Source organism: Gallinula chloropus, assembly GCF_964237585.1.
Source record: "Gallinula chloropus genome assembly, chromosome: 5".
In the NCBI taxonomy this organism is placed as follows: Eukaryota; Metazoa; Chordata; class Aves; order Gruiformes; family Rallidae; genus Gallinula; species Gallinula chloropus.
In genome coordinates, this window is record NC_140090.1 from 18,754,285 (window position 1) to 18,781,813 (window position 27,529).

At 35.2% G+C, this 27,529-nt stretch overlaps 1 protein-coding gene across 1 annotated transcript in view; it reads right to left on the bottom strand.

The window, feature by feature from the left end:
• Positions 1 to 27,529, bottom strand: part of KCNH7 (potassium voltage-gated channel subfamily H member 7) — a gene marked incomplete at its 3' end in the record, with an annotated part of 221,040 nt that overhangs the window by 17,765 nt on the left and 175,746 nt on the right. Inside the window, exons 7-12 of the mRNA XM_084264659.1 lie at positions 26,635 to 27,060; positions 18,272 to 18,671; positions 17,437 to 17,636; positions 7,500 to 7,752; positions 4,215 to 4,420; positions 1,396 to 1,495 (exon numbers count right to left, since the gene is read on the bottom strand). Of these exons, the coding sequence (XP_084120785.1) occupies positions 1,396 to 1,495; positions 4,215 to 4,420; positions 7,500 to 7,752; positions 17,437 to 17,636; positions 18,272 to 18,671; positions 26,635 to 27,060 (1,585 nt within the window). The remainder of the gene's footprint in view (positions 1 to 1,395; positions 1,496 to 4,214; positions 4,421 to 7,499; positions 7,753 to 17,436; positions 17,637 to 18,271; positions 18,672 to 26,634; positions 27,061 to 27,529) is intronic.

Genomic DNA, 27,529 nt, shown 5'->3' on the forward strand with positions numbered 1-27,529 from the left:
CCTTTGTCCAACTCAGACATTAACAGAGACTATGTAGTCATTACTACGACTAAGGAGATTGTTGCCAGCCTTGCCTCTTCTCCAGTGGTGGAAGTTTTTTCTTTTCAGAGACAAAACTGTTGGAAATGATATTCTTTCAAAAGTAACACAAATAAATGTCTCCAAGAGGATGTTCAGTGTAATCAACTGGGCAAGAACCATAAAAGCCTAAGGTCTTGGTCCACATTGACACCTGAGGAGTCTATTTGTAATTCTGCAACAACATTAAAGATCGCTTCCATCTTGTCTAGGTGCAGCATGTGTTTTCTCATAAGAAATGTGAAGATTATTCAGGCAAAGAGCCTCTGTCAACAGTTTCTTTGTGAAGAGCAGATTGAATATTTCATGGGGACATTTTCCTGACAGATTTGTTGTCAGTCTTGGCTTCCTGCCCTAAAGATGCCTCTTTGATCAAACAGCAATGTCATTATTCTGAGTAGCCACACTCTGGATTAAAGTCTTCCTTCATCGAGCATTATACCTGCAATGGAGTTTTAAAGCATTCCCATTTATTATCTGCCAGTCTTCAACTCTAAAGTATTATGCTGCATTTGGGATTGGGGTTTAACTATGTGCTATGAAAGACAGACATTTAAGAAACAGTAATTTGTCAGACAAACCACTGGACCTTAGAAGGGGAACTGTGCTTTTACTATGTATAAAAAAGAAAATACTGCAAGTATCAGTTCATCTGTCTTCATGGCTACAGCTACCATCTACAGTTCCTGGTACTGAATACTGGTTTAATATTTCACTGATTTTTTCCTTCATCAGGATTACTCCCAAAAGCCTCTAAGGTGAATGAATGTACATACAGGAAATGTTGCCTGAACTCTAGTCAGGACAACCATTTACACATTACCATATGAATAAAAATCTGATTCTGGTGAATCTACAGTGCCCTGAAAACAAAATATTTTAATTCCAGGGAGAAACACTACCTAGCATCAAGTTCAGCAAAGCACTTTGTTGATGAAATAAAATCAGTGCTGCTAATAAATAATCCAATAAATTAGCTTCTCCAAATGGTTTAAAGCATGATGTATCAGAAATTAAATATTGTTTAAGAGATAACATGCATCTATATGTAAATCTCAAGGGCAATAAGGTACCTTAGTGTTTGAACAGCTCTACACTGACAGGTGTGAAGTCACAGAAGGTTGAAAATTATACCCTCTAGTCATATATAACCATACAGGGGACAATGCATAGACTGTTTTTGCTGCTCAACTGCTTCTTCTCAAAAGCTGCTAAAGTAACAGCCAACATGGGACCCTAATGTACCCAGCACTACCAAATGAAATAGCAATGAATAATGAAGCAGTGCTGCCTAATGTAAGAAATGAAGTTAATTACCTTTCTCTATTTCACTTTGAAAGGACAATTTCCGTCTTCGTAGTTTGCAGTTATCTCCATCCGTATCATTAGTAGTTTGTGATCTTATTACGAGGTCAGACTTGATTAATGAAATATGAAACATAATGACAGATTAGTCCCATCTAAAGAGAGCAGGTTTTCAATAGGTGATTGACTGTTAATCCCATTCAAGCTTTAAGAAAGGCAATATTATACAAGTCAGTCTGCATCAACCCCTCCATCCTTAACTAATGGTATTGCTCAATGCTAACTTTAAAAAATTCATGCAGATTGAACAAAACCAACAATATTCACCAGCTGATATTGAAACAAAAGTATTCTGATGATAAGTTTATATGGAAAGACATGTGTTCATGTGTTATCAGCTTCCTGAACTTGCACAGGTGCAGCTTAAGTAATCATAGAGAAAGTAATGAGAAAAAATTTAATAAACTAACAGAGAATGCATATGATTGCAAGAAGCAGTGAGGTAACTGATTGTGTAATTAGATTTATACTTAATTACATTGTAATGATTACAAAGGCTACATTTTACAACAATAAATATATATAATGTATATATATATATATATAAATATAACCACCAGACAGTTTATCCTTCACTATTTTATCTTTCTAGGTAATATAACCACCAGACAGTTTATCCTTCACTATTTTATCTTTCTAGACCCTCTGTTCCTCTCCACTGGATTCAGTTAATTGAGATACTTATTTCCACAGCAGAACACAGTCTTTTTCCATCCGTCTTATAGAAGACAGACCTGCTTTTTTTGCCATAATAAATATGAGACGCACGTAACTCTTTCTACTTATTTAAAACTGAGAAATGTACAAATAAGCAAATACAAGACCAGTTATGCTCTTTGTGTACATACCCATGGCATTGGCTTCAGCCTACTTCCCTTCCCTGTGCTAGTGAGGGTTCCCATACCACTCAAGTAAGCAGATTTGCATGTGGGAGAAGGGCAGAGGGAAAGAAGTGGGAAGTGTTTACATCTTTCTCTATTCCCTTCATTGTAAACCTGGTGGGGAAGGTGCTTCAGTGGTGGCCCACTGGTAGAATAACTGCAGGAAGAAAAAGGCACTTTTACATAAATAGGAGGACAGGAGCAGAAATTGAGGCAGAAGCACCTATTATTCAGATAACAAATCTGGAAGTGAGTGATGTTATGAAGATCAGAATGCGTTCATCACTTCTTTTGGGGAATGATTTTCTGGATTGTAATAGACAGTGGAAGGCAAGTGGAATTGGAAAAGAAAACTGATTTTGAAAGCTCAGAGGCATGGGTTTGCCTGTCCTCCCATCCCTGACTCTGGGAAGTCTAGCAATTTTCTCTTAGTGGCTGGTACAGCCACTAAGAAGTAACAACTGAAAGATTTCTAAGGAGCAGTGAGCATGTTCTCTGTGTATTTTACACTGCAAAACAGAAGATGGAATTTTGTTTCATTTTTCTCAGTTATAAGGAACAAATAATGACAAAACACTGATGACAATGTAGTTGCAGAAAATAATTGCTCAGACTAAAAGTGCTAATGTGAATTTATCCTCAAGGAATTTTTCAAATGTGTGGACTTTCAGTTTTAACTTAGATTTATCATAGGACTATAAATGCATGGTATTGTATTTCACATATAATTAATAATAATGACCTTTTCAATAAACACAAAAGGATGACTTGCAATAAATTATAGAACTGGTCTTCTATTTTCAGAATGATCTTTTTTTTAAAAAAAGGCTCAACATAAAAAGAAGTGACATTTCTTGTCAAAAGCTGTATTTGTTTTAATTTTTAAACTGAAGACCCACGTGTGATTAGCAAAGATGTCCCTATCATTTACTGCTCAAAACAGTGTTCTTTGTCTCCCTGTTTCTCAGAAGGTCTTTGAGGTCACATTGTGTTATTTCCTTCTCACTGAACCTCTGTTTTCTTTAAATGTATAGTCAGAAACCACAAAATGACAGTATCTGAGAAATAATGAAACGTAAACCAGTCATTCTATGAGCAGTGTTGACACATTTTGTGTCCAGAGCTGGTGTTCCCTGCAGCTTTCTAGGGAAAGCTTTAGTCCCACTAGCACAAGCTGGGTAATAGACTTCCACCTCACCCCTTCTGGCCAAACCTCCCCTTTCTTTTCCAATTCAGATTGACCTCAGCAGTCTGAGATAAGAAAACACTGCTAATTTTTCTGCTTTATTGAAGATGCCATCTGGGCAAAAGGAGAGTTTCTGTGGGAAGAAGAGACCAAGAAATCCCTGCAAATCTGAAGACTGAGAGAAATTTGGAAAGTCCCTTGGATGCTTTAGTCTCCTAGGAGGTAGGGTGCACGCCAAGATAAGAGAATTAACAATTTATGTTTGAAAGGCAATTAAATACTTTCTATTGTTAGACACAGAATGAATCCAGATAATCTGATTTATCTTTATTTTATGGCTGTACAATTATATTTAGTGTCAAATATTCCCCTTGCGGTGACCCAGGCTACAGTCACTTAAAAAACCTTGTATTTTCCATGACTTTAACAAAACATCTAAAATCCCCCTGGCTGAAACTTTAATACTCTTTAAATATAGAACCAAATCCTGTTAGATTAACAACATCTGAATCATTTCATTAACTTCTGAGGAATTTAACTGACTTCAGTAGGAGCAATCAAGGGAGTGTATTTTTTAAAAATTGGATTTGACCTCAAGCTTTTAGCTTTTAATGTTACTATCCCTGGTTTTTCAATTACTATTTTCAAGTTTTTTAGTGTGGGACAGTTTAAGCCCAAATTTAAGAAAAAAATAATGTTTGTACCTTTGCAGTTTCATCTCTCAGATTAAAAGTCAGTTCTAGATTGGTGAGGAAGAGATCAGAAAATTCAGGGTACATGTCCAAAACTTCCAGTAGGTCTTCTCGCTGGATCTTATGCAAGTCACAGTAAGTTAAAGCTCTCACATCTGCATTTGACTTTCCTGGTTTTGCATAAAGATGTACCATCTCTCCAAAAATATCATTTTTCCCTGCAGAAAGAAAATGATGTGGTGATGATTATTTTAAACACAAAGCAGCCATTAAATTGAATGATGTATTTCCTTATGATAATGGTGTAGAATACTTGATTTTACATTAAATGATACAATCAGATTATTGTTGCACAAATGTTTTTGTAAATCAAAAATATTATTTTAAAATATTAAAAATAGAATTATTGAAATCAATGAAATTGCATAGACATATAACTTGAGTAAGTGAAGGCAAAATTTAGTTTCATCACAGTTTTTCTTCAGTTCCACAAATCAGACTAGAGCAGGTTTTTCTGTCCTTTATCATACAAACATTATTTGCTGATTGAGACCATGTTCCTGTGAGGACAAAGATGTTGTTCAGTGGAGTCCAGCATCTGCCTGGCCTGGAATCTCATTTTTTAAAGAATTACGTGAAGAAACAGATGATACTTGAGATATATTTTCAGAGAAAATGAGATAGTTTTGATATTTTTAAGAAGGAATGGAGCACTTCAATACCACAGAAGTTGTTTTGAAGAAGGTCTTTAAACATAGCTGCTTCTATTTTGATACTGTTACAATTCTCTAGATCAATGTTGACATATTTGCAATACCTGTTTGCTGAAATCATAATCTCTATTTAATTGCTCGTTTTCCTCAAATCTGCATCAAGCCTCTGTAAATGCAGAGCAGCTGCAGCCACAAACCAGTGCAAAATATGCTCTAAACTAAGGGTTGGAGGGTCTACCTGCACAATGGGTTTTGGGGGAGAACTGGGAAAACATTTGTCAAAAAGGATAGTGATCATAGCAACTAAGAAACAGTAGATGGATAAAAAAGAATACAGGGGTGATTTCGCATCTCTGTTAAACATTTCTGGCTTTTGTTTTGCTAAAAAGTTACTGTAAGTAGTTCTGGTTTCTCCATTTTCTAAAAAGGAAGCTGAAAACTGGGTGAGCAAGCAGTATGCAAAAAATAATTTAAGGCCTGATTTACAGTGAGGCTCTTAAAAATCACAGTCTGTTTAGTTTATCAACTAGAAGATTAAGAGGTAACCTGATTATATTGCATATATCCTTACAGAGAGGAAAAATTACTTGTTACTAAATGCCTCTAGAATACAATAAGGAATGCATAGCAAGAACCAATGGGAAGACATCGAAGCAAGATAGTTTCATATTGGAAAAAAGGCATATATATTTAACAATAAAAATAATTAACTAACAGAAATAAAGTGCCAAGAAAAATGATCACTTTTCCCTCTCCTTTAGTCTTCAGATCAAAACCCATTGCTTTACTTTCATCAAACAAATTAATTTGACAGAACAGACAGTTAAATGTATGAAATGTGACAAGAATCATTCATATAACAGAGAAAAGACAGTATATTATAATAGTCCTTGCAGCTTTACTGTGTATGAATGCAGAGGTTCCTATTGAAGGCATGGAATACCTTCTCTTCCATACTAGCAATCAGCATGGTTGCAATATTTTTACATCTTGTCAACAAAGCTGGAACTTGCTACATCTGTTGGAATGAACCCCAGAGGACAAAGCATTCTGTGCTTTTTATGTCCATTTCTGTGTGTATTTTTTTCAGAAAGTGGAATTAACAGAAATATTTGTCTAAGTATTGATAACCTTTTTTAGGTTTCTGGGTGATTTTATTGCAGAGTAATACTAATTTGTATAATTTTTCGTTCTTTTTCAGGACATTCTTCATGGTACTGCAGACTCTATAGACCCTGCTATCAGGCAGCCTCCTGCCTCATGGATTATGCAACAGATGTGGGCCCATGGAAAAGCTCCTTTTGGCTGCAGTTGTACACAGCTGTCTCTCTGTCCAGATCATCATTCTCTGGCAGAGCAGGACTCCAGCCTGCGTCCCCAGCTGTAGGCTGGAAGAGATATGATGTCATTACCCTGCCGTACAAGAGCACAGGGATCTGATGTGCTTCATGTGCAAAACTTGACCAGTTTGCATCTTCGGTCCAAGAAGAAATTAATGAGTTCATAAACTTGTCAGTTTTTCTTGATTGTGAGTGCCATAGAATTTATGAATTTTTGCTGTGAGAGATGAAATCCCCAGTGATCCCTGCTCTTCATAATCAGGGGAAGACACTCACAAAGACAAGTATAAAGCTCACGGTGCTATACTTGCATGCTCCCTACTTCGATTGTGCCTAAAGCTGGCCCAGCTGATGAGGTCTAACAGCATGAAATGACAAATTATCTTGATAACACCATCTAAACCTAGGGAAGGATTGCTGTAGGTACACCCTTGTACTTCTGCTCACGTATCCACCCTGCAAAGTGCTAGCAGAATAATCAGTTACAAGTGGATTAATAGCAACATACTGCTAGCAGTCCACATTTTGCTTTTCTGGCTGAAAATTCCTACAGTGGATGATAAACTGAAAGAAGAACATATGAATGATGTTACAGCTTGTGGAGATTTCTATATAGCAAAATACTTACTCATCCACTCAGTTATTCTTCGTGTTCTTATTATCTGATATTAAATTGGAGCAACAAATCAGTAGTCTTGTTTTGGCAGGGTTTTAGTTATTTTTACTTTAAAAATTGCTGTAGCTAATGAAGTCCTACTAATTCCACATAACAGCTATCACCAGCTGCAGGTGAGCTCCTAGCTAGATTGAACATTGCTCTGAGCAATCTTCAATGGGAAAGAAAACAAGTAACTCACCATGCTATACAAACAAGAATGTGTTAATAAGAAATGCAAGGAGAACCCCGGTGCTATTACACTTAAGTATCAATATAGATCAGATTAACCTGTTATTCTCTTCCATTCTTTCTCCTTCAGTGGGCAGAAGACACTTCTGAAAATCTCTAGAAGACATTTTGAATACCTCAAGTAGATACATGTTTTTCTCCAGTTGGTATGTAGCGGGTCTATGTGTCTCAGTACCTTCATACACTGTAGACTTTGCTCTTTAAACAAATTATTTCTCTGCTTGATTTTAAATAACAGTGAGTAAAACTTTTAAAAATTTCCTTCCCCAGGAAGAACAATGGATATTTCTTTTCAGTACCCTGCCTCTTTTAACATACCTTGCAGTAATTTACTTACCAAGAATGGCTACAACAATGTCACTCTTAAGGATTTCAATGGAGCCTCTTGACACAAAGTAAAGAGCAGTGAGAACATCTCCACAGTGCACTAAAGTATCTCCAGGAGGTGCGTGTGTTGTCTTAAATTTCATAGCCAAAGCTCGAAGACAGCCTTTACTGGCCCCTCGGAACGCTTTGCAATTCTGAAGCAAATTTTGGTTGAGATGCAGACAAATGTCAGCTTGTAAGCATTCTGGAAACCCCTTCAGGACCTGGAAAGACAAGCATAAAAGTTTCATGTGAATACTATGAAAGTTGCTGAATATAATTTTTATGTTTCCTTCCTGGACAGAAAGAAAGAAATGAGATACAGTAGAGGTGGTCCTAAGAGCTGTCAGAGTATTACAATTCAATAAGTGCATAGTGTAATCATATAGATTGCAACACTAATGTGTCTGGTCGTTACAAAATCTATGAAGATTTCTTTCCTAGCAAGAAATGACATCAAGGCATATGAATGAATACACTGCAGTAAAATAACAAATAAGACAGCTAAAGGGAGAGTCTTGTCTGAATTTCACCTATATGGACTAGTATGACTATTTCCTTTAGATCAATTGTAAAAGTACTACATTTAATACGAGAGGGTTTTGTTGAAATAACATTTGTAAAATGAGGGCTATCTGAACAAGATCAGACATTTTTCAGAGCGGGTATTGGGATTTTCTTATTAAATATATTCTGCTGCTAAGATTAAGACATAGATTTTTATCAGAAAAAGCAACAGTGCCACTGAAACATCGATATTATGGAGATTTACACAGGCAGATGATTAGTTCAGCAAACTGCGGGGCTACTTGTTACGGTCCTTGCTCATCCCTTACTCAGAACAATGGGAATTTGCCTGAAGTAGAACTACGGGATTCCTTTCGGGTACCATGGTAACGTGTTAATTTTTGCTTAGGGAAAAAAAAATTGAGCTATTTCCAACGTGATCATTATGCATGAGCTTACCTAAATCGTCTAGGATCATATTACCTCTGACTCTTATAGAATCAATAAACATTTCTGCTACTGACTTCTGTGAGAGTACTCCCACCTTGTGACTCTGCTTGCTGTGTTAAGGCATGGGCCTGACACATTATTATGCACTGCCCTTACTTTCCGTTAAATCTTGCTATCTGCTGTCCATGAGGTTAATGGGTCATATCATTTCCTTGGGACCAGCCATATCTGTTGCCTATTTCTAAGGACAAAACAGATACTAATGCTGCCATTATTATGCATATGAGAACAGGATGTGTCTTTTTGTTATTAGAGCAGTCTATTAATTCATTCCCGCTTATCCTCTGCGCTGTTTTTCCACAAACATGTAAATATTCCTGCACAGAAAAAAATTACATAAAATACATTTGCTTGTTGCTATATTAATTTTTATTTCAGCACAATAAAGGTCTGTGCACTCACTCTTGTTGCATAAAGATATTCACAACCCATGTGCCTTGCTAATGGAGTTGAGCACATTTCTGATATGAGGCTTCTGTCCACACAATCCAAGCTATGATTTACAAATGAAATACCAGTACCTTTAACTGAGTTGAAATGTTTCTATGATTGCTAATGGAAATCAATGCTGTGAAATAACAAACAGAATGTTTTAACACACATATATACAAATTTTTTATGAGCTATAAGGCATCACCACATGAAATTTATGCATCCTCAGAAAAAGCCAGCATTCAACAACAATAAGCAAAAGAAAACATGATAAATGAAAAGCTTCTGTGGTGCCACTCTGTTTTCAGTATCTACCACACCACTAGAAATAGCTTAGTACATGATTTCTCTTTTTATTTTAAAGTAATTATATTGAAATAAAAATATTATGGGTCAATGATGCAGGTTGAGAAAAATTCTAGGAGTTTATTTTGAAGTTGTTTTCTAGTCATGTGAGTAAAAAAGACCTATTTTGAATTAATACTTTTGCTAGATGTCTGTATATAATTTAGAAGAGCTCTAAATGCAAAATAGGAAATATATTTTCAACTCAGAGATACTTACAGGAAAAGGTATATTTGATTTGTTAGAAAGTCAGGAGCACAGCCTTAGGGTAAATTGTATTCATTTTTCACATCAGCTTCTGTTTATCTCATTTATCAAGGGATTGTACTTTACCATTAAGCAAAAACCATGCAGACCATGTGTATTGGTTTGTATTTCTGAAGATACTTTTGGTATTTTTTTGGTAGAAATAATTATTTTAGTAATTAATTTATACTTAACAGGAAATTGTTTTAAAATCATTGCGTATTAGTTAATAGTTATTTATCTGTTAATAACATTTGAAAGATACTAGCCTCTCTTCAAGTATCTTTGATTAAAAAGTTCCTGCCCCATGGAGCGTACACTCTAAAACAGTTTTTATACATCAGAGAGGAAGAACATTCACTCTTTAGTACCACAGTTGTCAAATGTCTCGAAGGAATACCGCTTCCCAAATAACACTGATTTCCAATGGACTTTTGGAGATTACTCCACTAACACAAGTTTTAAAATGCAAGAAAGAAGCTGATTTGAGGATATTTTTCTAGAACATTGCTACATAATACATTACTATAAGGAGCTTATCATACTGCACACATTGTATGTAGTGAGGTGTTTACTCCAAGTCAGTAGCTCACACTAGCCATATTTTGATGTTTCCAAACTAAGTATTGTGTTGTGTAGTACAGACATTTTGCCAAACCACCATATACATTCCTAATATTTAGATTTTCATTAATTTGTGAAAATATTTCTTATTAATTAATTTTTAGTTTCTGTTAACATGAAAGACTCTGATTCTCAAAGGTATCTTTGTCTGTGTAGAGCATGAACAATTGTATTGAGAATGATATACTTACAATGTGTTGAGAATGATATTGAGAATGATATACTTAAAACATCAGTTCATTATGTGTACACATACTGTCTAAGTATTAGAAAATCATCCATGCAGTCTTCTAAATGAGATTAACATTAAAATAACAGAACTCTAAATATTGCATTTAACTTCTTTTCATTTGTTGTGATCTTTTGCAATCTTTACCAACATTTAAGTCACACTCCAATGTGACAAGAAAAAAAATTAAATACACTCTTCTAGACAACTAAAAGCCAACATAATCTTCAAATTACATGAATGCAAAACTAGGTAATGTAAAAATAAAAATTTAATTTTATATAGCTTTATTCTCAATGAAAAATCCAAAATGAATAAATCATTTGAATACAGTTTTGACTTTCAATTTCTCCATTCCTTCCTGATATGTTTGAATTTTTGCACTCAATATCTTCTCAATAGTGATTCCACCATGCCCTGGTGAGAAAAATCTTGTATTGTCATAGTTAAAATCATGCTTAGATTCAGAAAGTCATGCATAATTCAAGAGATGCAGATCTGAAAAGAGACATGTAATGAGATACAACATCAACCTCAACAACCCTCTCCCTTCTCAAAAAAAAAAAAAAAAAAGAAGAAGAAAGAAAAAGGAAAACCAGTTATGATGCTGTGACCACAGGCTCCAGTTGTCTTCCTGTCTGCAACAAACCTTATTCCACATCAAATAACATTTGTTTATCTACTCGGCAGGCTTAGAGAAGTGTCTGTCATTCAGAGGGAAGTAAAATATTTTATGTGGTATAAGTGCTTGAGGTTCAGGAAGGATAGCAGGGACATGGTACATATTATGATCTTTTATAAGTGGAGAGGGAGTCCAGCTTCATTAACTTCTCTTTCTCAAGATGACAGGTTATCTGTCAACATGTATCAAACACCTTTGTGACAACAGAATTGGAGACCTTTGTGGGCTAATAACCTCAGATAACTAGCAAATGCTTGCGGAAATGATAACTTTTTTTGTTTGGATAAATTTGTTTGGATAATATTCAAGAAGGTCCTAAGTTCTGGAGCAGGTATTGACACCTGTCCCACAGAAAATATTTAGAAAGCATCCAAGCTGAAGCAAATAATTGTCATTAAAATGGAAATATCACATTCTATACCAACAAAATCACAGAATTCTTGAGATTGGAAGGGACGTCTGGAAATCATCTTGCCTAAGCAGATGCCATCTCCCTGCTCAAGCAGGGCTACCAAGAGCTGGTAGCCCAGGATGATGTCCAGACAGATGTTGAATATCTCCAAGGATGGAGACTCCGCAATCACTCTGAGCAACTTGTGCCAGTGCTTGGTCATCCTCAGAGTAAAAAAGTGTTTCCTTATGTTTGGAGAGAACCTTTTGTGTACCAGTTTGCCTCTGGTCCTGTCACTGGGCACATCTGAAAAGATCCATCTTCTTTACGCCCTCCCTGCAGGTATTGGCTCACATTGATGAAAACCCCTGTAAGCCTTCACTTCTCCAGGTTGAACAATCACAGCTCTCAGCCTTCCCTAGTATGTGAGATGTTCCTGTCCCTGCAGTCCGGCAGTCAAAGATATTCCTTTAATTCTGCATGCAATCTTCTGTTATACATTTTCTTTGTTGAAATATAGGTAACATCAAACATAAACGCCAGGCAGCAGCTGAAGAGAGCACAAGAGGACGCTTATGCATTGTGGGTCTGTTTTAGGGTGGGTGGAAACTGATTTTGTCTAAGGCTTTCTTGTACTGGAATCAGATTTATTAATGGGTGGCAATTATCCAGCATATAGAAGGAAAGATAAAGGTAAATTTACAAGTTCATCTGACAATTTAAGCTGGCATAAACTGAAAGAGGAATTCTGGTCCTTCTCAACATTATCTGCTTGTCCTGACGTATCTTGATCTCTCCCTGTGAAATAGTTTGAGAAGCTGATCCATACAAAAATTAACCCAGCAAAAACCCTGAGCAGCTGAAGGTACAAAGAGGCAGGAATACATATACTTTGTGCTATAGACTACATATACTCAATCTCTACTTACATCTCATCAACATGATATAGATGTCAGGTTACATTGACATTGGCATCACTAAATGCTGAACAAAGTTCTCGAACAATTTGAATAATAAATTTTCAACTAATTACAGGGAGCAAACCCCATGCCTTGGAGGGTTCACTCCAGTGGGGATTTATATTCAAAATTAACATTTTGACTTTCTTAGATTGTTCTGTAAGCATGAGTGAAATTAATTTATATACTTGGTGAAATAACCTATATCTTTAACTTTTATCTTTCTGCCATCTAAATTTAGCACTATCTGAGACTTTTTAACTGCACAAATCAAGCTGCATATATTTTGAATTAGGATCTCTATTTACCAATAGCTGTACCCTCTGATGGAAAAAGCAGTGCAGGATTAAGTTCTATCACAAACATTTGACTCTCAGATTTTAATAACATCTTCATCTGGGCTAAACCTTCCTGTAATTCAACCAAGTTCTACTTCTAGAAAAAGTTTAGAGTTTACTATTTCTAGGTAATTACAGAAATTAACTATTTCCATAAGCAGAAGAGCAAAACATTTCAAAGGGCTTTCACCATTTAGAAAAGAATAAACAAGGTCACAGATGATAATTCTGCTCCAGCAGCTCTTGGGCTCCATATAGAATCAGATTTCTGATGATTCCTCTTCATACAGGCAAATGTGGCAGACTCAGAGTTTTTGGGTTTTTTATTTTTCATTTGTTTATTTGCAGGATACAAAGGAGGTCCTTACAACAGCTGAGAGATAAAAGAAGCAGTGTGTGATGATCTAATTCCCTTTCATTGAGTTTTGAAGTCTGACAACCTTATCACGAATTAGTATCTTTTGCTTTCAGTCAGTTTCATGACAGAGATTTGTCTGTCATTTTTTTGTTGAAATTACCGGAGCTGCAGTGGATTATTCTTCATCTATAAACTTATTACAGTTTCTGAGTATATCTGAAAGGTGATCTCTAAGACATGATACATTGCTGGGTGAGTAGGACAGAAGATTATTTCAATTTCTTAGACAGCTGACTTCCTCATCGACAGAAAAGTTTGATGTCTGTAGAAGTTGGAAGCTGACCAGATGAAAGTCTTTCAAAAAATTGATAGTTTGAAAATTGTTAATTGCTTTTGTTATTGAGATGTTAGACTATAAAATACAACAGAGTGAGAAACTGATAAAGGATCACTTTGCAAATAGATTGACATTCTTGAAGGTCTGTTTTTTTTCCTACCAGGTCTTCTTTTCTGAAACTAAATTAAATGTCTGCATTCATGTTTTTAAAGTGGTCTTGTCATAGAAAATGAAAAAGCAGGTTTACAGTTAATCATATCCAAGGTATTTTCTGATAGGCTTTTATGTCTTATGATTTCCATTATGACATATAGACAAATAGAAGTATCAATTTCCACCATGCTTACATGCTTCCTCTGTTTAACCAATGACTACTAGATTTTGTTCCAAACTCTTATAATTTGGATTAGCATTCTGATTGTATAAGGAATTTACCATTGCTATTTTTAAAAAATGTTAATTTCCTTTTCTAATTCTCTGGTTCAAAGACAGTACTGGCAATAGTTCTAGAAGAGTAGAATTGTTTTCATCATAAGAAGTGATCTCAGCAGGAAGAAGAGCAAGAATAACAAATATAGTGGTGTCATCTGGTGGACAGTGGCTCATTTCTCACACAAGAAGCCTTACCAAAGCAATGGTGTACCTGCCCTTAATTTGATACAGTAGCATTGCTGGGTCTGAACCTTCAAGATAGGCGTATGCCCTGCTGTAGGTGCAGGATCACTTAAGATAGACAACTTATCAACCATTTGCTTGGATGCTTGCAGGAGGTTCCATAAATTTATACATAAAAATTCTGACTGGCTCTGTTCTTTCATCATACTGGGCAAAATCCAAACTAAAAAAGCATCTGTCCCACATACAAAATTTTAATTAACACGTACATTTGGCTAAACACTTCCCAAAGCTTGTCCCACTTCTTTGAACTCTTTTTAAAGGTAAAATAAACCAATAAAGCTATTCAGATGCACAGAAGATCCATGGAAATAAAGGGGGGGATTGTAAAAAATGCATGCATAAATTAAAAAAAGGATCTCAAACACTAGAAATGTCATCTTTTCAGGGTAAGCATCACAGGCATGCTATTATCAGTGCCAGACTGATAACATTGGAATGAAGGTGGGAAACAAAGGCAAAGAGAGTTTATGAAAAACAGAACAGGATAATTAAAAAAAATAAATTAATATCTTTGAATCTTTGGGACTGGTGACATCTTTCATGAAACAATATACACTGCAAATAATTTTTTTGTAACTTAACTTTGCCAGTGTATACCACAGGGGTATGTTTTAAATTGTGCTTATTCTATAGACTAATGCTTTTATCTAGTTAAAAAAGAAATCCCAAATCCTGTTTATCCAGTCCATGCATAATTAGGGGAATTTTTTTAATCAAAATACATTATCCAATGAAACAATGTCAAAGAGATGTGGAAAAGAAGCAGAGGGGAGCAAATGAACAAATAAACAATGTTCTCAGCATATTTCACCTGCAGGTCTTTAAGCCTAATTTTAAGTTTAACTATTTCAAATAAGTGTAAAATGTTATCTCCTAGTTTTCAATATAAAATGTAGGATTTTATTTAGGAAATCAAGTTTATTTAGTCTTTGTGCAATATTATTCCTGAGGTTAAAAGTTGTTTTGTCTTTCTCTTTTTCTGAATTCTTAAGTATGTTATTGATGAGAATTAAAAAATCTTTTGAAACATATTTTCTAATATTTTATATATATATATGAGTATGTGTGTGTATAAATTGCATGTACATATATATATATATATAAAATGTAGATTATTCATGCAATTCATATTTCAAAGGAGAAAGAGGACTGAGTTTTTTGAATTTCATTCAGTTTTCAGTCATGAAATGAAAAAGAAAGACACTGGATCAAATTCTGCCTTCAGATATTTGCACAAAACTCCCAGTAAATGTTGACAGGAGTCAAACACATTTGTCTGAGGACAGTATTAGCCCTTTGGTGTGTAAATGCAAATATTTCATGCAAAATTAAGTTAATACCACATGCAAGTCCATCTCATATGCACATGGCTTCTAGCCAGAAAACTTCATTGGTGCTTGTGCTAACATGCATATATGGTTTGAACTAAGAGCATTCACGCAAAGGAAAATGCAGGATGATCAGCATGGCAACTTTGTCAGAGTGACATTCCTACAGAGCAGCTATCTAAGCAAACCAATATGCACATGACCTTTTTTGGGCAGAGAAGCATAATTTGAGTTGTGGGGTAAAACAGTGGTTATTAAATATGGTTAGATTGGCATTTTTTAATGTCTAATTTTTAGTAACCATTTTGCCCCACATCTGATTCTACTTGGATAATTCCACTTTGCTATCTACCCCTTCATCATGCAAAAAGTTACAATTAAAATTAGAAAGCATTGAACAAGCTCTAAACCCGACAGATAACATGGATATTCTCCACACTTTATACTGCAATTAAATTTGATATAAATACCTCCTGCTCTTACCAGTGGGTGGTGTTATTCCATGTATTTAGGTATGAAGCAGACAGGAAAGAGATAAATCTTTCATAAGTACAACATAAATCACACAATTCTTATATTATCCTTGCACTAAGTGTAAAATATTCAAATTCACTTTTTAAGAAAATTAAGCGACTGCCATAAAACTTGAGGGATAGAATTGTGAACAGAATAAGAAACAAAATATATAAAACCAAATACTAAACTTGGGTTTGGGTTTTTTTCACATTTTATTTGAAGCAAAGCCTTCATACTACCTCACAATCATATTGCAGAAAATGGGCTGTTCAATCCACTTAGTATTTCACATTAATGACAAATCCAAGACTAATTCCAGTACACTGATTCCTGCATTATGCAAAGTTTAACCTGGCAGCATCCAGGTTTAATTACTATTTCATGTGCAACAAGTGTTCTTAGTATATCCATTAGTGGTAATGACTTAGTTAAGACATACATGATTTTGTAATATCTTCAGAAATAATTCAATGAATTTCTTTAGGCTTAAATTGCACCCACCTGCAGCTTAAGGGCCTGATCGTGCAAAGTGCTGAGTACCCCACAATCCCAATGCCATCAGAGGGAATTAGGGCCATTCAGTGCCATGCAGGATGAAGCTAATCATGCTGCCTTCCACTGCAGTAATCCCTGGCAGAGGTTTATACAAGTGTCTTTGTCCTGTGCTGGGCATAATATCCCTCTGGAGGGGACACTCATGGAAGTGTGAGGTGAAGCCCAATATAATTAATTTGCTGTCTTACTTTTAGGATCTGCTTTACTTAATGGTAACTGTAAGGTCAAACTCTTGGTGATTCAGTTTTATAAAAGCTTTTAATCAAGATCGTTGTTTCTGCTTACTGCATAAAAGCATGCCACTCTGACAGTCATTCACAAATGTATGTATAAATGTTATGTATGGATACCACATGAAAGCTGTTTGAATTTATGTCAAAATTTTGGAGGTTGATTTCTAGTAAAATTGTTACAAAAATGTATGGATTTTCTTGGTTTTGCCAACTTTCTGGAGAGCTCTACAAAGTCTCTAATCTATAACTCAGAATAGCTCTGGAATGTTTCCCTCTAGAGACACAGATTCACAGCTCCTTAAGTACAATGCTCTCAGTGTCTTCAAACCTATGTCAACTTTTCAGAAAAAAATGTTGCTGTCTCCAGAAGATAAGACAGAAATACAGATGCTTACATTTGCTCATTAGCAGATTGTTATATGTTTTTAGCTGGCTACATAATATATTTTTATATAAGGTTATATAAGGTTTTACAAAAGCAGAAAATATTAGTGTTGTACCTTGTCACTTCCTAGAAATGAGTCTGTGCATTGTTAAATGGTTAGTACTACTGTGTTGCCTAAGAAGGCTTATAAAATCTAAATTCTCATGCATTTATCTATTCCTCAGTGTCTGTGCCTGAGAAAACAGAACAACATACCATGTTCATGTCAATGCCATTGGTGTATGTCCATGCATGCTGGAAGTATTCCTCAAGTCTCTGCCGCAGAGGGTTGGGGATTTGATGAAAGCGTATAAACTCCTTTACTCGCAGCATCTGCATGTGGTACCGTGCAGTTCCCGAGTAGAGCCTTTGGATTATTGCAGATACATTTCCAAAAATGCTAGCGTACATTAATGCTGGATTAAATAGAAATAAGACTTGCTTAAATCAAATCATTGGGTTTTGCAGATGATGCTACAGTTCTTATAATGTGCTTTGTATGTAAAATAACTCAGCTGAGACTAGTAACATTTTCATAGATGTTGAATTGATTTACCTGAAGCTTTTTATTGATTTGCAGCCCTGAATTTAGTGTTGTAAGTTAGGTCCATCTAATCTTATGAACTTTGGTAGAACTGAGAAGTAGGAACTAAGACCAAGTACAAGTTAAGAACAAAGGGTAGAGTTTAGAAGGTACACAGACATTTATAGTTTTGGGGTTTAAATCAACAAATAAAATATGATTATTGAAAAAAGAGATAGGCTATAGTTTCCTAAATCCACTTAAAACTCTGCTTCCTACCCTCTACATGATTTGCTTAGTGATACACAGCACAAAACTTCCAACAGTTCGGTTAACAGATTTCGAGCAGTCAAACAATTTGACTACAACCTGACACTGCATGAGTCACAACATATTTTCGCATACAACATTGCCTTCCATGGGAATTTGCCCTTCCAGCTGCATGCTTATTATTTTATTAGCTGAGACTGGGAAGTCATTGGCTCAAATGCTGAGAAAAAAATAAAAAAATAAGGTAAAACTACTTACAGCCAATCAGCATGACACAGATGGAAAAGATTTTCTCTGAGTTGGTGTTTGGAGACACATTTCCAAATCCTACACTTGTCAGACTGCTGAAGGTAAAATAAAGTGCTGTAACATATTTGTCCTTGATGGATGGTCCAGAGCTTGCATCACTCTTATTGTAATGTTTGCCTAATTGTTCTCCTAAAGAATCCAACCAGCCAATCTTGTGAGCCAAGTAAGGTCTTTCTACGTTTCCAATGGCATACCAAATGCAAGCAAGCCAGTGTGCAATTAGTGCAAATATGCACATAAGGAGCATCAGAACTGCAGCACCATATTCTGAATATCTGTCCAATTTCCGTGCTACCCTCACCAAACGCAGCAGTCTAGCTGTCTTCAGAAGACCTATTAAAGTTGTTGTCTGTAAAAATAAGATATAAATAGAAATTGATGTTCTCTGTTAGCAAATGTACTCTCATGAATAGTCAGCATGAATAAACCAGTGCAAATTTTATTATTTTGGAGAATCATCAAAACACATAGATTAACCCATTTCAATGTAATCTTAATTTAATTTCCTTTAAACTAACAATTTTATTATAAAAACAGTGGAGAAACAATAAGAAATGTACATTTTAAATTAAAATATATTAAGGTTGTCATTATCTGCTGAATACTCTTCCATTTTGAATATTATTCTTGATCTGTACTCTCCAATCTACTCTAATGGATTTAAATGATCCATTAGATTCATGGTGCTTTGACACGATAAAGTCTGTAAGTCATAATTATTGACTGGCATTGGGGGCAATAAATATTTATGATGTTTGAACATAGCTGTTAGACTATATTCAATCCTAATTTAGAGACTCATTGCAATGCTCGGGTGCACATGTTCTAGAAGAGAGAATGAACAGGGCAGAAATGTCCCAAAGAGTATCTTATTCTACAAATATTATTCCTGTGAACCACTGTGAATAGAAAATAATGGAAAAATTACTGTTGCCAGACTCCAGATCAATCTTCTTTTTGCATCTTTTATCCTGAAGCTTTCAGGTCTGGTGGTAAAAACCATAATAAAAGTACTATACCATTAAAAAAACACATATGGGTCAGTTATAAACCAGGAGAATATTACAAGCTTTTTAGTGCAGACCTGCACAATGATTCATTGCAGCCTCTTTGAACCTCTGATCTTTTAAAAGTTTATTAATGTAAACTTATGGTTTTCAATCAGTAAGTTGTGTTCACGCTTGTTAATTCCTTGTAAAAGAATTTGACAATATTGTATATAGTAGCTACTTGATAAAAAAAACCCCTCAGCTACACTTTTCCCTCCATCACACCTGAACATATATTAAAATATTCAGTAAATGTCAAGATATAATAAGTTTTTAATGCGGTGGGGGTTTTATTTGTTTTGTTTTTTTAAACGTATCTGTATACTGCATAACGCTGAACTGGAGAATCTTTCCAAGCCTTACAAACCATTCTGATGGTAGTATGTGTCACGTTAAAGCTTTCTTTCTTTTATGTTCCCTTAAGAAAAAGAGTAATCTTAAGGAAAGCTAACATTTGTATTTAGTAGGATGTTTGAACCATTCTTTTACAGATGTAGTCATATCTCTACACCATGCAAGAAACAAAATAGTCTTACAGTGCCCCTTAAATAGATCAGGAGGTAGACTGTGAATTCAAAATATGTCAACAGTGTTCTACCCCGCTCTTAAGTTAGGACTTGCTAATATTATGCAGTGTCTGATACTGCAACAGTGTGAGCTCTGGAGTATGCTGGAGGTGGCTACTACAGGCAAACTCCATCCCTTCATGGACAAATCAGCATCCGTGAGACTAGATATGCTTTAAATCATCAAGAAACCTACCCTGCCTTTCAAGTTTCTTTAACAAAGTGGAGAGGCTAAAATGCAGCTGATAGTAGAGGTAGAAAGCATGATCTGTGGCTTTTGGTGTGCCTTTAGATGCTGTCCACTTCTCACTGTAGATCTAGCCTTCATAGAGTAACAGTCCACCTCCCGTGTGCCACTTGGCCAGGGACAGATGTTCTTGATGTCAGAATTATGACCCATGCAGTGTAATTTCCTTGGTGTGCTGGAATATTTTGCTCAACATGGCACCCAAGGACACAGAGGTCTTGCTCCTCCAGTTACCCACCATATCCCAACCACCCAGTGCCAACAATTAATGCCTGCTGATAGCAATCTGACAGATACTACTCTTGTCTCTGAATTGCTTGTTGCTGTTTTTGCCATACTTAACTTTATTTGGTGGACAACAAGTTCATTAGTTGCTGGATACTCACATCAGGATTTTTTTTTTCAGTAGCAACATTTACTGTGAGCCAGAAGCACAGGAATCTAACAGCTACTGAAACTATGAATCCAGACTGGCAGAAGACAGGTAAAGGATCATTTTACACCACTATAGTAGATTCAGTGCAAACAGCATTCCATAACTGTTTGCCTAAGCTGGAATTAATTAGGACCACAGCACATACTTAAGTGCTTTCAGAACCTAAAGTACCTGTAAGACATTGAAGAAGTCTTTTCTAATTGGGAAGATTTATTAAAAAGATAAGGGCATTAAGATAATACCCATTTAAAATAGATTCTTCCAAATCAGACATTCTATTTCCTCAAATTTACTTTTCCATTACAAATAAAATTACAGAGAAAAGTAAAAAAGATCAGCTTAGATTTCTCTACGGCCCTATTTATATATTCCAATCTACCAATCTAACATTCTTTTAACATGTAGAGCCAATGTAATTTTGATATTTTTACCTCACTTAATTATTGTGCTATTTTGCCTTTTAAAACATCTTTTGATTTTTTCTAGTTATAGTACAGGAGGGAGATTAAAAGAGGTGTTTTTTTTTTTTCCCCTGTTTTGGGTTTACTAACAGCACAAGAAAACCTCAACATCATGCCCACCATGATTCTTTCATGCCTACGTGGTTCTTTCCACAAGTAAGCACGCAGAAGATGTATTTATTTGCTTTGGAATAATTATTAAGTTCTGCTAATAAGAAGCTTGAAAATGTTTAAAGTTTGCCAATTATTTTCTCTCCAGGGGAAAAATGACACTTCAAAAACAAGAGTTCATGGATACTACATTTTCTATGTATAGGTCACAGAATTTGTTTTACAAAATATTTGTATAAAACAAGGGGCATCCTTAACTCTGATTAGTCTTCTTTTTTCACAGTGAGATTATTTTATACCCTCAATTACACAAGCTCTGATGCTAAAACAACCACAACAGGGAGCTATTTTGGTGGATAGCAATTGTTTACAGCACAATTTGAAGAAAGAGGGTCTCAGTCTATCTGATTGCGGAGGGCATCATGATTCAGAAATTATTTTATCAGACTGGAAGAGGGAGGTGGTATCACCTAATTAATTATCTCTATAAATTATAGTCTGCCTGTGCAAAAAGTCATTTCTGACTTATAGCTTTCTTTATGATGGCCAAGTCCTTAGTTTTCCTCAACATTTTTCGTGGGTTTAATTTTTTTTTTTATTTCTTCAGCTCAAACTGTCTCTTCCAATGTACATTAATATGCCCTTGCTTACACAGTATTTTATCTGCTAGGGCCCTCTCCACCTTTCTGGTATTTTGAGGTCCTCAGTTTCTCAATAATTTCCTGTCACTAATGATTTATGTTAAAACTGTCACCAACCTTCTACTTTTTTCAGCCTGTAAATATATATATTAAATATGAGCATTACAGCAGCAAGCATAGTTAAATCTTTTCTCTCTCTTGGAAAAATCTCTAATACATGCCAGAATGTGGCCCTTTAATTTATGCTCTGTTACTTTAAAACCTTCTTCTGAGCACTGTGTCATTTTTAAAGAACTTTATGCTGTATGAATTGTGATACTGAAAATGTTATTGCAAATAGCAATTAAACAAACATATTTCAACTAACCCAAACTTCTTATTTATAGCAGGGTACTGGAACTTCAACTGCCATTGATAAAGGACTGTCAAAATGGTCTATGAATAATTGCCTGCTTAAGCAGTGCTGGGGTTCCTCTTTGGTTCATCGTGAAAAGCAATGAAGGGAAGAAAAGGTTGATACTAAATACTTCTCTGATATTGGCCAGACACCTAAATAATTTCCAGACCCTCTACCTGATACCACAACATCCTGGACTGGAGTCAGTCCACAGAGTTGCTAATGCAAAGGCACACTACCTGCATCATCAGCTATGCAGTCTGCAGTGTAAAAAATTTGATGTTCATTGGAGTAGGTTTCCCAAGTAAATTGCTATTCTGAGCAAAGGAAACTGCATTAGTCCCCTCCTGAAAAGTTTTCTGAGCTTGATTTGGAAATATATTATGATTTGGAAGGGGATAAAGTACCATCAGTGGAGATGCATTCAGGAAGTGAGAGATACTTCTTTTCAGTTTGCTTTATCAGATACACTGTGTAACAGAATGAAGATTTTGAAAATAAGAGAAGAACAAAAGTACTTCGATTTATATGTCTTCATTTTATACAAACCTCATCTATTTTCTTGATTTATTTCTATGTATAGAAGACATATTCATTCTTATGCTTTGTGAGTATGCTGGATATACATCATGACATATTTATTTTTATTGAAATTTGCAAAAGCCTTCATAGTTTGCTGCATATTTCAGCTGTGTTCTCTATTCCCTCAATTGAATAAACCTATAAATATGAAAATATTCATGCTGAAGCTGTTGCCATCACTTGTCTGTATGTTTTATTGCAGCACATTCTAGATGAAAGGGAAGAAACTAGTTATCTACACATTCATCTGATTTTTCCCAACAACATACCTGTCTTTGAAGCAGCATTCCATTTGTACACACATATTATCTATGTGTGTGTTTTAAGGAGCTATGCCACTGCAACTATTATTTGTTTAAAATCCAACCCAGACTTGTCATCTGAGCCGAATGATTTAAAAAAATTACTGAAAGAACAGAAAGTAAAAAGTTCATCTATTCATTATTTTTATCCTCCCTTACCATTTAAAATACACAATAAAGATAGAATGGTTTACTACCAGCGATAATAATTTTGTATTGAGTTTGCCTAGACAGAAAAGTTATATTGAACTCTTGTTTCTTTCCTGTGGCTGACAAAGTATGGCTGGAATGGAAGCATTCAGATAGTGTTGCATGTGGTATTTGGATTATTATCTCCTGCCCTTTCTAGACTCGGTTTGATATCGAGGTGTTTTAAAGCTGAGTGAGCACACATGGAGCTCTCTTTTGAGCTTATGTTGTTTAATAAAAAGACTGTTCAATACAATTGTTCGTAGGGGATCTTATTTGAAGAATCTGTAGATAACAAAAGAGAGCTATTTCATAAAAAAGATAACCCTTATGACTGAAAAAAATTCTATTAAATGGAAAATGCTCCATTCTAACAGTTTTTTGTTTGCTGCTTTTTGCTATACTAAAAGGATCATCAGGGAAATATTACAGTTACCAATGTAGGGAGCAAGTAGCAGCTTAGAAAAAGTGATTGACATATTCAATACCATGAATGAGAGAGAAGTCATGATGGCATGACGAACTAGTCATAATCTATATAGTTTCATTGCTGCTTTGGTAAACAAACTAGTTTTTCCAGATAGTGAAACTGTTCATTTACTAGGTTTTGAGAGAATAAAGAATTGACTTATTTATATCTGCAATACTGAAAAAGTCTCTACATGATTTGATAATTTATGTTCAAGATTCTATGTTTTTGTATTTGGATACTCACTTGCCAGAATGCACTTGTTTGCTAGTAATCTGTAACATTATTTCATGTTAAATGTATCCCTTTAGCATCACTTTAACACCCATTACTTTAATCTTAAGGATGTCTGCAACAGGGGAGGTGTAAAAGAATGATGCTCAGGATCAAATCCACAGATCACTCCTTCAATGAACTTTGGAACTGGTTCCTGTTGTAATTCTTGATGTTCCACTCTTCCAATCAATGAACATAATTTTTAGCAGTGACAAATGATCAGTGATCAAACAGGGATGCAGACCACGCCAGAAGGAGAATGGTGTGCTCTGAGTTAGAAGTTAAACCATCATCAAAATATTTCTCCTTCATTTGTTGGTGCTACCAAAACTGCAGAAAAAAATCTGCAGAAAAATTGAGACTTACCACAGACAATGAATGCAAAAGGTGATCAAAGTTTCTCTTGAATCTTGGAGCTTTTTAGTCATCTTCTAAATAGAAAAAGCTCTCTTTTGGTAAGAGAACTATTAACACATTCCCTCTGTTCATTATATTACTTTCTCCTTACTGCATTCCTTTAACACAATTTATTTCAACTGCATGCTATTAGAATCACAGAATCACAGAATCATAGAATGGTTAGGGTTGGAAGGGACCTTAAAGATCATAAAGTTCCACCCCCCGGCCATGGTTTTATATATATATATATAAATACATACATATATATATATATATATATAAAATACAAATATAAAAATATTCATATATATATATGAAATTTATATTTATAAAGTGCCTATTACCATATTGATAAACATTCTTTGGAAAAACTCTGGTCGTGTCTTTGGACACCTCTCACTAGACCAGGCTGCTCAAGGTTCCATCCAACCTTGCCTTGAACACTTCCAGGAAGGGCACAGCCATCACTTCCCTGGATAACCTGTTCCAGTGTCGCACCACCCTTGTGAAGAATTTCTTCCTAATATCCAATCTAAATCTACCCCTCACCCTATCACTAGATGCCCTTCTAAAAAGTCCCTTCCCAGCTTCCTTTTAGTCCCCCTTCAGGGACTGGAGGGCTGTCATAAGGTCTCCCCTGAGCCTTCTCTTCTCCAGGCTGAACAAGCCCAACTCACTCAGCTTACATGTTTGTCCAGATTCCTCATTTACTTTGAATGTGTACATTCATGTTCAAATTAGTAGGATATTGCTATTGATTAGGAATGTTACTATTGATTTCTATGACTGCTGAATTAGACCACATTGTTATAATTTTTAAGAGGTACAGGAAACAGGAAAATATTTTCATTACATAATATTTAAGAAAACTAGTTTAAGAAAAGCATGAGTGATATTCACCCTACTTCTGAAATTTATAATACTGATTATGCTTACAAGACTCTCAAGGTGCATGTAGGTATGTGCCAGTTGGTTTATACTGACCCTTCAAAGCATACTTAAGTTTACCTATAATTTGAGTGGGTAGCTAGGGTACGCTCAGATTTCAGATCAGGCTTTTGGGGTGGACATAAAAATATTTGCTGTCACAAAGAATGACTTTAATAGAAAGGAATTAAATTAAGAATATAAAAAATGTTTTTGCCTTCTCTGTATAGTGACAAGTCAGATGAATGAATTTTTATGCTAAAAGTTGCTGATTAATTTGTAGTTTTCACCTTTCCGTTCTCAATTAATAAGATGCACATATGTTTGACAAAACTGTCTCTTTTCTTTATGTCAATATGTGCAAAATTGTAATCTTTAAGAAATGGATTCATGTCCTTTGAAAAGTGAACGGGTCGCATTTTACTTGGTTTGTTGCATTTTTTTTCTTTTTTTTTTAAATTGCTGTATGCTGTGCATCACAAAAAAACCCCAGTTCTCTACTTGTCAGTTCACTTTTCATCAAAAAATATGTTATAACTTTAGCCCTCCTTAAATTAAATAAAATTCTTTGGCAGGAGGCAGAACTGGGTCAGGTATCCAGAACATAGCGTATGTTTTATACACCTTTGGGCAATTTTTGGATGCATATATTGAACATTTTTTTAACGCATTGTACAGGTCAGATAGGCTGAGAACATTCGTCAAGTCTGGCAAGCTTAACCCCATATCATCTATTTTTCTTTCTTTTGGCAGTCCATATTCTTGATAAAATAGACAACAGCCAAATTTTTTGTTAACTCGTGTAGTTCACATTACAACTAATCTGTTTTACACTGACCAAACATCTGATCAAAAGATTTTGAACAGTGAAAATTTATAGTAATGCTTCAATGCCAGCACAAGACTTCTAAGCATCATAAGTAGCACTTTACAAAGGAAGTAGCAAATAATAGAGGCAGATCTTAAATAAAAGCATTTGAACAAAACATTCATACATGATATACTTATGTCATTATTTGTAAAGATAGTACCAAACCCAGTATAATTGAAAAATACTAGTTAAATTGTTCAACTTGTTCTGTCAATGAAAGTTAGCAATGTTTACTACTAAGGAAGATTTAATTTTGTTTAACTTCAAAGGATGCAGTGGATCTACTAAACTGCCTATTAACTTATAAGCAAAAAATGTATTAGTAAATACAGATCATTGTAGTGAAGTCAAAACTTAAGATTTAAGTTTTCGTATTCATTTGTGCTTACCTCTTCAGAGCCAGAGCCAAAAATCAGCAGGTCAAAAGGTATTGCAGCAACCATGTCAATTAGGAACCAGCCTTTGAAGTAGTGAATTGCTATTTTTGCTGGATCACTTACCACTTCTTCATTCTGGTTTACATATGTTGTTCTGAAGTTTATTAGAATGTCAATGATAAACATAATATCCACAATTAAGTCTACAACATTCAGTGGGCTGCAGGAATATCCACACTCTCTCCTCTTCCGTTCCTCACTATCATTCAGAAGGAAGGCAGCAGAGTAAGGGGTGAATATGGCAGTGTATATTACCAGCAACAAAATGAGCCAGTCCCAGACAGCTTTGAAAGGACTATAGTGCAATATAGTAAACTTGTTGATGCGAGGTGTCTGGAGTTTATATTCTGGTAGAACATCAGCCCCTAAGGATAGAACCTAGAAGAAGAAAAAAATATCATATCAATAATCAGGCTGTGTATCTACTCCTACTTTCAGTAAATTCAGCAAACACCAGACAAACTTTATAAAGGACTTTATTGTACTTTTGAAGATTAAGGTACAATTGCTTGTTTTTTTGGCAAACTAAACTTCTGTGAAATTCATGATCTCTGCCAGGTCCAATAAATTAATTGACAATTTTACACTGTAGGTTGATTCTTGTTTCCTGTTGTAACCATTAAGTGGCATATCTGGTCCATAAAATCTGCATAATTAAACATATCATCACATTCATTTATCTACCACAGGGTAACCTTGCCAGTCAGTTCCTGGCCAGTGAATGACACTTCTTGCAGTGATGTGGTTTTCTCCCAAACCATATTATCATGGGCTTAAATTCAGTATAAAGTAATCTACATTCATTAGTAAATGTTTAGCCAACCAGAAATAAAAAAGAGAGAGATCT